General features: G+C 39.7%; 1 protein-coding gene and 1 long non-coding RNA gene across 11 annotated transcripts in view; one reads left to right on the forward strand and one right to left on the reverse strand.

The window, feature by feature from the left end:
* The window catches only part of LOC148757499 (KRAB domain-containing protein 5-like), a 34,808-nt gene that overhangs the window by 1,378 nt on the left and 19,292 nt on the right, over positions 1–14,138 (forward strand). For 2 of the 6 annotated variants that reach the window (XM_088800553.1, XM_088800554.1), the window contains 5 exons: positions 381–606; positions 2,781–2,907; positions 3,392–3,487; positions 9,638–9,711; positions 10,332–12,866. In XM_088800553.1, the coding sequence (XP_088656679.1) occupies positions 592–606; positions 2,781–2,907; positions 3,392–3,487; positions 9,638–9,711; positions 10,332–11,360 (1,341 nt within the window). In that variant the 5' untranslated portion in view covers positions 381–591 and the 3' untranslated portion in view covers positions 11,361–12,866. Of the gene's footprint in view, positions 1–380; positions 607–2,780; positions 2,908–3,391; positions 3,502–9,637; positions 9,712–10,331; positions 12,867–13,675; positions 13,863–14,138 lie in introns of those variants that run through there. The other 4 variants (XM_088800555.1, XM_088800556.1, XM_088800557.1 and 1 more) reach the window with 3 other exon arrangements.
* Positions 94–9,706, reverse strand: LOC148757500 (uncharacterized). Of its 5 annotated transcripts, none has more exons than XR_016022190.1 (3): positions 9,597–9,706; positions 552–1,078; positions 94–457 (listed from the first exon to the last, which is right to left on the reverse strand). It is a non-coding gene; the product is annotated as an uncharacterized LOC148757500 (long non-coding RNA). The 5 variants fall into 5 exon arrangements; XR_016022189.1 differs by lacking the exon at positions 9,597–9,706 and adding an exon at positions 2,663–2,785; XR_016022192.1 differs by lacking the exon at positions 9,597–9,706 and having other exon boundaries at positions 94–238; positions 363–457; positions 552–2,179.

Consider the following 14,138-nt stretch of genomic DNA (forward strand, 5'->3'; position numbering starts at 1 on the left):
GTCGTGATACATGACATGTGGCATTAAAATCGATTCAGTTTTACACGCGCTGCATTTTCAGTCACACAGATGCAAATAAGAATTACAAAACTCCAGTGTTTAAGGCTTGTGAATTTAATAATTCACTTCATCACTGGGTGGCTTCCATATGCAATCCTTATGCAGCCAGAGAAGGGAAAACTGTGTCAGTCGGTCATGGGTCCCTTCTCATTTCCTGGGATGGCATGAGGGACGTGACCTGGGTAGCGGGATAATGGGTTGAGTTTGTGGGGACAGGAGTGCACACTGTTCTCATGGCTGTGGGAATTTGTAGACGTCTGTGTGAGGGGAGGGCACCGGAAGACAGGAAAGAAAAAACTCACAGTTCTGTCTTCACTTAGGAGCTCCTTGTCCCTGACTGTGTCCTGGACACAGGACAGGAGAGGGTGACCATCTCAGCATTTCAAGGTCCTTCTGCCTGTCAGTTGGGAGGAAGCAGATGAAGGGCCTGTGCCCACGCCTATAAAGGCACATTCCCAAGATGCAGGAGTGATTCCTCCCCAGAACATCACCTGAGGGAACAACCCAGAGCAGGAGGAGGACGAGGACGAAATGGCTGCTTCTTGGGTAAGCGTTCCGTCCTGGGTCACAGGCTGTGTCCACTTTTCCTGCTAAAATCCGTGGGTTTAGAACCTGCCACATTTAATTCTCTACTTCTGATATTCCTATCGAACGATATTCTTTACAACTACTGACTTTTTCCTTTTCTTATGAGAGTCAAGGTCAGCTCTGTAGAACATTTGGACTTTCTTCCAGAGCCTTCTCTGCCTTCTGTCCATCCAGGCTCCCTGAGGACATAAGAAATTCTCACCATGAATTACTGAACCTCAAGTACTGAAAACATCCCCTTTATGAGAGACCCACCTGGGAAGGCAGTTGTGTCCAAGGTCCCTGTTGGGCGGGGGTCAGATGCCCAGTGTCTTAAAGAAGGGAGGTGTAGGTGTATGTCCTGGTACTGCAGCGTCAGGGCTGTAGAACAGGGGTACGAATGTCCATGAGCACCCAGGATGCCTCAGTGCTCAGAATAGCCTGGAAAGTTCTGAAATAGAAAGAGCATTTGTAAGAGACTTGCTCACTAGATTGGTAATATTGACTTACTATTTAAATGCACTATTAGAGTTACAGAACTGGGGAGCTATATGTGCATTGAAATTTCCATAAAACTAATTTTTGTGTGTGATCAGATTCACATTATGATTTCCTTATTTGTTCCTTTTTGCCAGTAACATCACAGCAGTTATGGTGTGTTCTTCTGTGTGATATCTCGGTCAGCTGATATCCGTTTGTTCCTTTCACCTGATTTTCACTTGTTTGAGGTCCTGTCTTGACTATAAAGTTAACATTTTTTTCTTTATCATTAACAAGGGTCTGGAGGGATTTATAGAGATGTGCAAATCATCACATTTCACCTGGAAACTCCCTTTATTCTCAGTTTCTCTGCTTTGGAAATTTTAGGCCTTCAGCTTTCTTTACTAGAGATAATTGCCTTTGGAGTGGAGGCTTTCATCAGTCAGGCCTTATTCCTTTAAATTTTCATTGAATTCCACACTCATGTCACAGACATTCTCTACTTCATCCTTTTTTGTGTTCTTAAGAAAGTTTACAAGAATCATATTATTAAGGTGTTGAAGTGTGGGAAATTTGTAATGTAAAGCTCAGCACAAATGATACGCAAACTTTTTTCAAAGAAACAGCAGCTCAAACTTACCTGTTATCCTGTGTTCCTCTCCCTATTGTGTCTGTAAAATGCAGAGTATCACCCACAGAGACATTTTTGAGTTTTACAGAATTAAAATAATTGTGATTTCAGTGACATGAAAATTTCCTTCTCTCTCACTTTTCATGTGGACACAGTTCCCATATGTCTGTCCGTCTGTCTGTGTGCATAAAATCTTAACACTATTTGAGCCGTTGTTTCTTACTTAAGATGTTTCTCTTTTCTGAGTTATAGAAACTGCTATGAATGTTCATTATGGTTGTCTATTCATATTGGTTTCTGTGTTTTTAAAAAATGTTAGAGACAGTTTGGAGTGAAACCCAAGTTCTACCATTGACTGGATGCTTCACAAAATATTCTCATAGAAGAGGAAGAATAATATTGTTCTCAGATTACTTATGTGCATTATGAATTCATATATAAAAACAATGTTCTCTATTAAGACAGTTTTCAAAAACGACTGTGTTCTTATACTTCTGTGAAAAGTGTAAATTCCATAAAAGTCTGTCAGGGCAAAGGCACATATGAATTTTTCCCTGTTTCGTTCCTCTGTGCTATTCAACAGTGTGACACATGGACCAGAGGCATTGGTGTCACTAGTCAAAAGTGATTTTGTTAAATGTGGAAACTCAGCCCCCCCACCCCAGAACTCCTTAGTTCCTTGTTTTTCACGTGAAAATTTGGGAAGTACTTTACATTTCTAACTCACCATGACATTTCCAGCCGAGAAATGTACACAGTGTATCCTGTATGATATGACACTCAAAAATCCATATGCATGTGTTGATGCCTGAAAATTTATGTTCCAGAAAAGAAAAGTCTGTACAGTTGTTTGTGGATTGTAACGTCATCGTCCTATCTCACAGTTAGAAAATATATTACAGAATATTACTGTCAGTGACCTACCTTACTGTTTAATTCCAGATACTCTCCTAGGTCAAAAGCAGTTCTCTTAACTCTGTTTTCATTTTGAGTCACGTTATGACCTTGCCCATGGCAACGTGATAAATGTGTCTTGTTTCAGGGACGGTTGACATTCAGGGATGTGGCCATAGATTTCTCTCAGGAGGAGTGGGAATGTCTGCACCCAGCTGAGCAGAAACTGTACATGGACGTGATGCTGGAGAACTACAGGAACCTGTGCTCCCTGGGTGAGGGTGACTTCCTTCCAGAACTCCTACCCCACCGCAGGGTTGTGTTTCCTTCATCAGTACAGCGCCTCCTGGGAGCTTCTGCTTTGTGTGGTAGAGTTTCAGATCCTGGCTCTGAGGAACAAACTGGGGGTTTGCTGGTGTATAAAAGAAGCAAATTGGGGGTTTGCTGGTGTATAAAAGAAGCAAATTGGGGGTTTGCTGGTGTACAAAAGAAGCAAATTGGGGGTTTGCTGGTGTATAAAAGAAGAAAATTGGGGGTTTGCTGGTGTAGAAAAGGAGTCTTCATGATGCCCTTGGAGTGGAACTCAGGATCTGACAATGTTCCATGTTGTCTGGTAAAGGTGCTGTCAGAAAAGAGTTTTGGGGCGATCCTTTTCTAGAATATTCTAATTTTCTGCGATGTCCTTCTCAGCTGAGCACATACTGGATTGGAAATTGGAGAATCTCCATCAAAACTCATGTTCCTTTTTCTAATAAACAGGTCTTGCTGTCTCTAAGCCAGACCTGGTCATCTTTTTGGAGAGAATGAAGGAGGCCTGGGATGTGAAGCGAAAAAAGACAGTGTCCATCCACCCAGGTAGGTGGGAATGAAGGAGGCAGATGATACAGGTGAGAGGCCCAAAGGTCCTGGAGGAGCCAGACCTCAAGATGTGGTTTGGGAAGCTCCGCTTCAGTGGAAAGGATGTGAGAAGCCCAGGTTTCTTTCTGTTGCTGTCACAGAGGGACAGTCCTGTCTTAACACGTCCCGTGCTCCACATCTTCTAGGGACTGTCCTGCTCAGTGATCTAGGTCTCATCGCAGTGAGGGCCGACGTCCTCCCCCTGGACTGTGGGGTCCGCCGTGATGTGGTGGTTGTTCCATTGCTTCCAGGGCCCGGGAAAATCTATGCTCTCAGCTGAGGGATTCTCCCTGAAGCCACTTTTTTTTTATTTTTAAGATTTTATTGGGGAATGGGAACAGGACTTTATTGGGGAACAGTCTGTACTTCTAGTTTTTCCTAGTCAAGTTGTTGTCCTTTCAATCTTAGTTGTGGAGGGTTCCGTTTCCTGAAGCCATATTTAGATTTCCGTTCTTGCCTCATGTAAGGAGTTTGTGAAGGAAGTGGTGGAGGTCCTGGAATTAGGGTCAGAAATCTAGGGGCACTGGAGACACATGTCTCATGTTTTCTGCTGTATAATTTCTAATCCTAAAGAGGTTCAAACATGACCCGGCAAAGGTTCAGACTCAGTAATTTCATCTCAGCACAAAGCATCTCCCTATAGTGAGAAACCCTCAATCTCAGTTTGACTTCGCAATATCCTTTTGCTTTCTATGAACTAACACTAGAAATTTTAAGTCTGTTCTCCCCAATTCTCCATGTTAGAATAGTTTAATGTATCTGTTTTCCTCACAGGATTCTTAAATGAATCAATGCCTTAGGGGAGTTTAGAACATTGTCCATCATAATAGGAAGGTCTCCATTGTTCCCTGATTTCTTAATGACTGTCATGTTATAAGTCTGTCTTGTTCAGTCTGAAGCTGTCTGGGCCTGTGTCTTGCATGTTTTCACTTTCTGATTAGATCTTTGTCAGATTAGTGGTTTTTTCTTCATAAGTGCTGGTATAACGTGCTCGAATGAACTCCTTTGGTAAGGAGTTGTAAAATTATTAGGTTCCCATATTTCAGAATATATTTACTTCCTCGATTTCAGTTTACTTCAGGCAAAAAGTAATCATGAGGTTTGTCATCTGCCTTCCTCAGCATGTCTCTCAGTAATGGTGTACTTTAATCTCAAATATTGATTTTATGCATCACTCATCTCTGATATTTTACAACTTTTTTGTTGTTCATTTATTTAGAAATGAAGGGTTTTTTGGTTCTCTATATGACGGACTATAGCCTATATATATGTCCTGTAAGAATATTAGCAATATATTAATAACCTAACAAATTTCTCCAATGTCATTTCCATGCTTATTTATTAATAGAGCTGTTTATGAATGAATCTAATGCATTGTCTGTGAAATTTTCCTGCCCTACGACACATTTTCCAATGATTCAGAATGCTTGCTGGTCATGGGGCCACACTCACGGTGGAAACTGAGTTGTACTTTGAGGATTCTCTCCAATAGTACATGTGTGTAGTATTCAGAATTCGTGGGATCCATTGCCTCTTATTCTCATTTTGCAATTCCAGAACAATGTGTTTCCTTTTTTATGGCAATTCCTCAAATTGAGTTAACTTGCGTTTTTGGTTGTTATTATTAATGTTAATGACAGTTTTCAACTCAGTACACTTAAGACGATGTGGGGTTTGATTTACATAGGAATTAAGCATATGTCTGTTGCCACTGAAATTATGCCCATGTTTGTCTTGTTCATTTCATCCCAACTTTGTGCATGACTCATCTTGTTTATTTCTTTCCTTAGTTAATGGTCATTGCTTTTCTTTTTTTTTGTTTTTTTAAAGATTTTACTGCGGAAGGGGAACAGTACTTTATTGGGGAACAGTGTGTACTTCCAGCACTTTTTTCCAAGTCACGTAGTTGTCCTTTCAATCTTAGTTGTGGAGGGTGCCGTTCAGCTTCAAGTTGTTGTCCTTTCGGTCTTAGTTGTGGAGGGCGCAGCTCAGCTCCAGGTCCAGTTGCCGTTGCTAGTGGCAGAGGGCACAGCCCACCATCCCTCGTGGGAGTCGAACTGGCAACATTGTGGTTGAGAGCCCGCGCTCCAACCTACTGAGCCATCTGGGAGCTCAGCAGCAGCTCAGGTTAAGGTGCCATGTTCAATCTTAGTTGCAGGGGGCAGAACCCACTATCCCTTGTGGGACTCGAGGAGTTGAACCAGCAACCTTGCGCTTGAGAGCCCACTGGCCCATGTGGGAATCGAACCGGCAACCTTCGAAGTTAGGAGCACGGAGCTCCAACCGCCTGAGCCACCGGGGCGGCCCTGGTCATTGCTTTTCTTATCCTGCATAATTAAGTAGTTGTGATAATAGTCTCAATTTCACATGTATTTACTGTTGACTTCATGTTCTCTTTGTGAGAGAACCGGTTTTTTGAATTCAAGGTAATATTTGAAATGTTTTAGAACTGTATGTTTCTTAGATATTTTTCACTTTCAATTTTGGTGAAAATATGTGACTAAAAATCTACCCTCTATAACTGTAGTCCAGTCATATTAAGTATATTCACATTGTTGTGCAGCTGATATCTGGAAATTTCCATCTTGCAAAACTGACTGAGTACCCATTATAAACCACTTTGTCATTTCCCTTCACCCCAAATCCCTGGCTACTATCCTTCTTTTTGTTCTATGAAGAGGACTGCATTATTAGTCCACAAAAGTGGACTCTTACAGTATCTGTGTCTTTGTGATTCATGAGCTTTACTTAAATGTCCTCAAGGTTTGTCTGAGTGTATCAGGTGAGAGCATCTTTTTTTCTGAAGGGTGAATAATATTCCATTGTATGTATATGCTACATTTTCTTCACCCGTTCATCTATCGATGGCCATATGGGTTACTTCCATGTATTAACAGGCTTTTGTGAGTAAAGCTACAGTGTGCATGTGTGTGCACACGGCTCTTGCAGAGCCTCCTTTGAAGTGTCTTGGAAATGTATCCAGAACTGGGATGGCTGCATCATAGCATGGTTCTACTTTTCTGGGAGACCTCCATATTGTTTTTCATACTATATTCATCAATTGCTGTTTCATCCATCCTTCCATAGGAGTCCAATTCCTCCACATTTTTGCCATCACTTGATATTTTCTGTTTCTTTGATAGTGGTCAGCGTAATTCATGTGCGGTAATGTTGTGTTTATTTTAAATAGCGGATGCAAACATTTACATGCTCGTATAAGCATAACGAACTTCTGGAAAGACATGGAACTAAAATCAGATATTTCAGAGAAGCAGAAGTCTGAGGATGACTGTTATTTTAAACCCAGTTTTAGTTTCACACACATGTGAGGGCTATTGGGGGGGATAAATGTTTTCAACTCTGTGGGTAACTACTGAGGAGCACAATTTCTTGATTTTATTGTGAGAGGATGTGTAACTTTGTACGAACCACCAAAGTGTGTACCCAAGAGACTGCAGCATTTTGCGTTCCCACCGGCAGCGAGTGAGAGTTCCTGCTGCTCCACGTCCTCACCAGCCCTTGGTGTCGTCCGTGTTCTGGGTTCTGGCCCCTCCTAATAGGTGTGTAGTGGTGTTTAATTTGCTGTGTGTTTAATTCTCGTTGTTTTCATGTGCATTTCCCTGGTGATATATGATGTGGAGCATCTTTTTATATACCAGTTTGCCTCACGTATCTTGTCTAGTGTGGTGTTTCTTTATGGTTTTTGCCCAATATTCAATCAGGTTGATAGTAATAGTTTTCTCAGCGATTAGTTTGAAGTCTTCTTTGTATGTTTTGCATAGTAGACCTTTACAGGTGATGGAGAAGAAGTTACGTATAAATTATCTGGCAGTATTGTGTCCCCTCTAATGAAATCTTTTAATTCATTCCTAATTATACAGCACCATCAAAGATGACCCATTGTTTTCCTTTTTTTTTCACTCTTTTGTTTATTGAATTATAAAAATAATACATGCTTGTTATCAAAATTGAAACAGTATAAAGATATTTAAAGTTTTCATTGTGATCCCAAATATCAACTATTTTATTTGTTTACTTCTTTTGTTATAGTTGATATACCAGTATTACATTAGTTTCAGTTGTATGACATGGTGACTCTTCACTCACATAGCTTACAAAGTGATGACGCTGAGTCAAGGACCCATTCCTCATCTAAGAAATGTATCACGGTATCGTTGACTGTATTTCGTATGGTATATTACGTCCCATGCCTTACTCATTTCATAACAAGACATTTATGCCTTACAATCTTCTTTACCGTTCTCGCCTTATGGCCCTGTCCCTGTCGTCGCTGGCAAACATCAGTAAATTGTCTGTATCTGGGAACTTTTTCTGATTATTTTTGTTGTTTTTCTCTTTTAGTTTTTACATTCCATATAAGAGCAAAATTGTGTGGTATTGGTCTTTCTGTGTCTGACTTATCTCACTTAGCATAGTACCCTCTAGGTCCACCTATGATGTTGCCACTGGCAGGATTTCCGTCTTCCTCCTGGCTGAGAAACGTTCCATTGTGGACATTTATCACATCTTTATCCATTGATCCATCAATGGCCCAGTAAATTGGTTTCATATCTTGTTTATTGTAAATAATGTTGCAGTATATTCCTAAAGGTATATAGGGGTGCATGTACCTTTTCAAATTTGTGTTTTGGTATTCCTTGTAATATAAATGCCTGGAAGTAGAATTACTGGGCCATGTGAAAGCTGTATTTGTCATTTTTTGAGGAAGCTCTCTACTGTTTTGGCTGCACCATTTTTTATGTTAATATAATGTTGTAGCTTCATGTTGAATTCACCCTTTTATCATTGTATTCTGTCCTTTTTTGTGTTGTAACAGTTTTTGGCACGTACTGTATATCTCTCTGGTTTAGTATGGCCATCCGTACTTTTTATTGGTAACCATTTCTATGACATACTTTTCCCCATACTTTTAGTTATGTCCTATGTCCTCACATCTAAAATGAGTTCTTGTAGACAAAACGTGTTGGATTTTATTTTATAATCCATTCAGCCAACTTAAGTCTTTTTATTGGGGAACTTTTATCTGTTTTCACTTAGACTAATTATTGAGAGGGAGATACTACTATAACTATTTTAGAATTGTTTTCTACACGTTTTGGAGCCTCTTCTCCCTCTGTTCCCCTCATAACTTTGTTCCATTTTGTTCTTTTTTATTTTGTTTTGTGGCAGTGATATGCTTCTGATGTTTCTCTCTTTGTGTGTCTGGTATACCTATTTTTTGGTTACCATTGGTGTAACTTAAAACATTTTAAAGTTATGAGTGTATTTTGAGTTCTGGTCAGGTAATTAATAGCTCTGTTAATTTAGGGCCAGTGTCTGGAGATTTAGTTTGTTCCTGTGACTGGGCTGTATTTTTCTTTTCCTTGATATGCCTTGTGATCTTCTGTTGAGGTTTGGGAGCAGAAACAGCCACCATCCCAGGCTTTGTACTTGCTTTGTACAGGAGAACACAAATAACAGGCAGCTATACTTGAAATTGTGAGGCCTGTCAATCCTATTCTAGGAATATGTGTTCTCTGTGTTTTTTATGTGTAGTTTTCCACTGTAAAATGTTTTCCGTTTCTTCTTCAGAGGCAGTGGTACCTTCCTATCTTTGATGTTTGTCTTCAGTACTGCAGTCTTTGTGGTGATTGAACAATGACTCACCATTTTTCTTAGTGGCCACCACAATGCATTCACATTGCACTGCCATTCCCTTAGCACTTGGTGTCATGCAGAAGATAAATGACCCCCTCAGGCAGCTGTGATGAGGGGAGACCTTTGGACACACAGTATACTCAGCCGTTTCCCTCCTGAGAAGAAACTGGGAATTGGGTTTCTCACAATATTGCCATGGTGTGCCAGGGAGGATCAACAGCTATTATCAGCAAATGTAAGCAAGTTTTCTTTCCTTTTTGATGTGACTCTCTCCTGGGCATCTGTGAACTCTGAACTCCCTTGTGAAATCATCAGTACTAAACCATGGAGGAGTGAAGTGTTGGTGCTAGCTCTTGTGCCATCTTCCTAAGTCCTACAATAAGTATTAAATTCGTATGGTAGAATTTACCTGACTGTCGAAAGAGTGATCATTTGTTTGCTGCCTTTCAGCTCTGTCTTCTGCGGACACCCAGGGCTTGTTGCCAAAACTGGACATAGAAGATTCATTCCACAGAATGCTTCTGGTAAGATATCGAAGGTGTGACCTTGAGTATCTACCTTTAATGAAAAAGTGGGGATGTGAGGGGAGTGTCAAGGGCCGAAGGGAGATTATGACGGACATAACGAAACTGGGACCGTTAATCATAATAAAATCCCTGTGGCCAAAAGCGATCAAATATATAAGACATCTTGGGAAAACCGTCACTTTAAGGCAGTTACATTTGCAGAACAACGTGTTTCTAAATGTAAAGATAGAAAAGAGTTTTGTAAAGATATATATTCTCTGTAAGAAAATGTGGAATATCTGGCAAGTCCCATAACATATGGTGTGAATAATCATTTGAGTCATTTAAAATGTAGGATTGGATTAAACAGTCAAAATTTCTAAAAACCAGCGATTTGAAAATGAAGATATAAATTCTGAATATCCTACATCTGACAGTCCCTTAACCAGGGATTCATTATTCTTTCACCAAGAAACAATTCCTCCTTATTCCAGATTCTATTATTTTCATGAATGTGGGAGGGTTTCCATACAAGCATCATGGTTCCATAGCTATCATAAATTAATTGGGAACAACTTGACATGTTTAATGAAATTGGAGCCCTCACTAGAGGTCTTTCTGTCTTCAATGATTACCAGAGTACACGTAATGGAGAGAGAAGCTTTCAATTCAATGAATCTTGGAAAAACTTTAAACAAGGGTCAAACCCTAATAAGCATCAGAGAACTCACTTTCCAGAGAACCATTGTAAATGTGGGAGTGTCTTAGATCAAAGCTTAAATCTTATACATCAGAGTCATCCTACTGTAGAGAAGACAATCAAATGTAGTGAATGGGACAAATCTTTGAACCAATCTTTAAATTTTACTGAACTTGAGAATATTGACACCTTGGAGGAATCTTACAAATGTAATCCATGTTGGAGAGTCTTTACTCCATTACCTAGTCTAAAGAGACGTAAGACAATCCATACTGGGGAGAAGTCTTACAGATGTAGACAATGTGACAAAGCCTTTAATTGGCGTTCAAGTCTTACCAGACATGAAAGAACTCATACTGCAGAGAAACCTTACAAATGTGAGCAATGTGGCAAAGCCTTTACTCAGCATTCATATTTTACCGTACATGAGAGAATCCATACAGGAGAGAAGCCTTACAAATGCAAACAGTGTGGTAAAGCCTTTAATCGGCGTTCACATCTTACTGTACATGAGATAATCCATAGTGGAGAGAAGCCTTACAAATGTAAAGAATGTGGTAAAGCCTTCTTTCGGAGTTCAAGTCTTACTCAACATCAGAGGATTCATACAGGAGAGAAGCCCTACAAATGTGGAGAATGTGGTAAAACCTTCTTTCGGCGTTCATGTCTTACGCAGCATCAGAGAATTCATACGGGACAGATGCCTTACAAATGTGAGGAATGTGGAAAAGCCTTTATTCACTGTTCAGAACTTACTACACACGTGAGAAGTCATACTGGGGAGAAACCTTACAAATGTGAACAATGTGGCAAAGCCTTTTACCGCCGTTCAAATCTGACTGCACATGAGAGAATTCATACTGGAGAGAAGCGTTACAAATGTAGAGAATGTGGAAAAGCCTTTATTCATTGTTCACAGCTTGCTCAACACATGCGAATTCATAATGGACGGAAACTTGAAAAGTGAAGAATTTGTAAAACCTTATTGCTGGACCTACAATCTCCCTCAATAACTGAGAATACGTACTGGAGAGAAATTCTCCATTTCTTGTACATGATGAAAGACCTTCTTCCAAAATATGTGCTTCAGAATACCCCACCGAATTCATGCTACAAAGTGACTTTAAAGATGTAAAAAAATATGGGGACGTGCTTAATCGAAAATCAGCTCTGAAATATCAGAGAATTGATATGAGAATGTAGTAAGTCAAGAACACTTGACAGATTACTGTAAGTAAGAGTACTTATAATAAATAAGCAAATGTTAAAAAACTTAGAAATCTTCCTTGACAAAGAAGCAAAAAGCATACCATGGACAAAAGACATCCTCTTCAATAAGTTGTGCTGGGAGAATTGGATAGCCATGTGCAAAAGAATGAAACTGGACTGCGATCTGTCACCATGTAACAAAATTAATTCAAAATGGGTCAAAGACTTAAGCATAAGACCTGACACAATAAACTGCATAGAAGAAAACATAGGTACTAAACTTATGGATTGGGTTCAAAGCGCATTTTATGAATTTGACTCCAAAGGCAAGGGAAGTAAAAGCTGAAATAAACGAATGGGACTATATGAAACTTAAAAGCTTCTGCACAGCAAAAGAAACCATCAAGAAAATAAAGAGGCAACCATCTGAATGGGAGAAGACTTTTGCAAACAGTGCCTCCGATAAGGGGCTAATATCCAAAATATACAAGGAACTCATGAAAATCAACAACATAAAAACAAACAACCCAATTGAAAAATGGGCAGAGGACCTGAAGAGACATTTCTCCAAAGAGAACATACAAATGGCAAATAAACATACGAAAAACTGCGCAGAGATCACTAATCATCAGAGAAATGCAAATAAACATCACTAATCATCAGAAATGCAAATAAAAACCACAATAAGATATCACCTCACCCCAGTCAGAATGGCTATCATCAACAAGACAAATAGTAACAAGTGTTGGAGGGGCTGTGGAGAAAAAGGAACCTTCATACACTGTTGGTGGGAATGCAGACTGGTGCAGCCATTATGGAAGGCAGTGTGGAAGTTCCTCAAAAAATTACGAATAGAATTACCATATGACCCAGCAATCCCTCTCCTGGGTATCTATCCAAAAAAGCTGAAAACATTTATACATAAAGACACGTGTGCTCCAATGTTCATTGCAGCTTTGTTTACGGTGGCCAAGACATGGAAACAACCAAAATGTCCTTCGGTAGATGAATGGATAAAGAAGTTGTGGTATATATACACAATGGAATACTACTTGGCGGTAAGAAAAGATGATATAGGAACATTTGTGACAACATGGATGGATCTTGAGAGTGTAATGCTGAGCGAAATAAGTCAGAAAAAGCAGGGAACCATATGATTTCACTGATATGTCGTGTATAAACCACAAACAAATGAACAAGACAAACAAATGAGAAACAAAAACTCATAGACACAGACAACAGTTTAGTGGTTACCAGAGGGTAAGGGGGCTGGGGGGTAGGAGATGAGAGTAAGGGGGGTGGGAGGTGGGAGATGAGGGTAAGGGGGATCAAATATATGGTGATGGAAGGGGAACTGACTCAGGGTGGTGAACACACAATGGGATTTATAGATGATGTAATACAGAATTGTACACCTGAAATCTATGTATTTTTACTAACAATTGTCACCCCAATAAATTAAAAAGAAAAAAGAAATCTTCCTTGTTAATCTGATTCAACTTATTAAGGGGATGGATGTTGGACAGGTGTAATTACCGTCACTGTATTTTTGTATATTGGCATTACATGAGGTAGTTTTTCAAAGCAAATGTTAAATGTGATTCCAGTATGGAGTCACTTGACACTATATTTTTACACCTAGTGTGTGTGTGTGTGAATCATGGATTGATTGTTGCTGCCTCAAAGATCAGAGAGCCCTTGTATGTTGGGTGGGATTCACTCAGATCTCCTTTTCCCTGGAAGGCTGAGGGCACTGTAATACACAATGTAGGAAGAAGTCTAAGTGGAGATGCTGTTTGGTTGACTTAGAACATTGATGTAAGTCACTGTCAGGTAGGTGTTCAGGACATCGTTCTCCGCATTAGTGTAAGACAGGAATATTCTGAATTTTAACTAGTTTTTCCACTTGTTCTTTAAGCAAAATAGGTGGCGGTTCATTAAAGCTCTGATGTGTCTTTGTAGTTAGTATTACTTAATGTAGTTGAAATAACGACATCTTCAGAGATAACTGAGAAAGTACAGACAGCTCATCCCTAAGTGCCTAATTATTGTACATCCATGTTTCCTAAACAGTGAATCTCAGTCTGCAAACCCATGGAAAACAGAGCTGTAAGATCATTATATAAGAAGAACCAGAAAGCTGCTTAACTGCTTGTTGTCTGTATTTTATCCATGGACCCTACAGGTGGTTTGCCATGCTTTATTTAGACTATGTGTGAACTTATATTTTTATAATAAAGGAAGATGCCTTTTAATACACAAACCCTATGTGTAATGAATGACGTGTTGTCCTGTCACCAACGTTAACCTCTCCCACCTGAGTCATGGGTGTGACCATCAGTGCACTGTTTGGTGATGCAGTGGAAGGACAGCACTAGGAATCCTTTTCCCTGTGGCCTTAATCCGCAAATAAAGTGAGGCTATTTTCCCCATAACTTACATATTGTGTCCTGTTTTCCTGATTGTTACTACTGGAGAATTATGATGGTTAAAATAAAGTATTAGTGCTGTAGAGAGTTTAGCTAAACTACCATAT

The sequence above is a fragment of the Rhinolophus sinicus genome, chromosome 8 (assembly GCF_057876585.1).
Source record: "Rhinolophus sinicus isolate RSI-liver-muscle chromosome 8, RSI-T2T, whole genome shotgun sequence".
Lineage (NCBI taxonomy): Eukaryota > Metazoa > Chordata > Mammalia > Chiroptera > Rhinolophidae > Rhinolophus > Rhinolophus sinicus.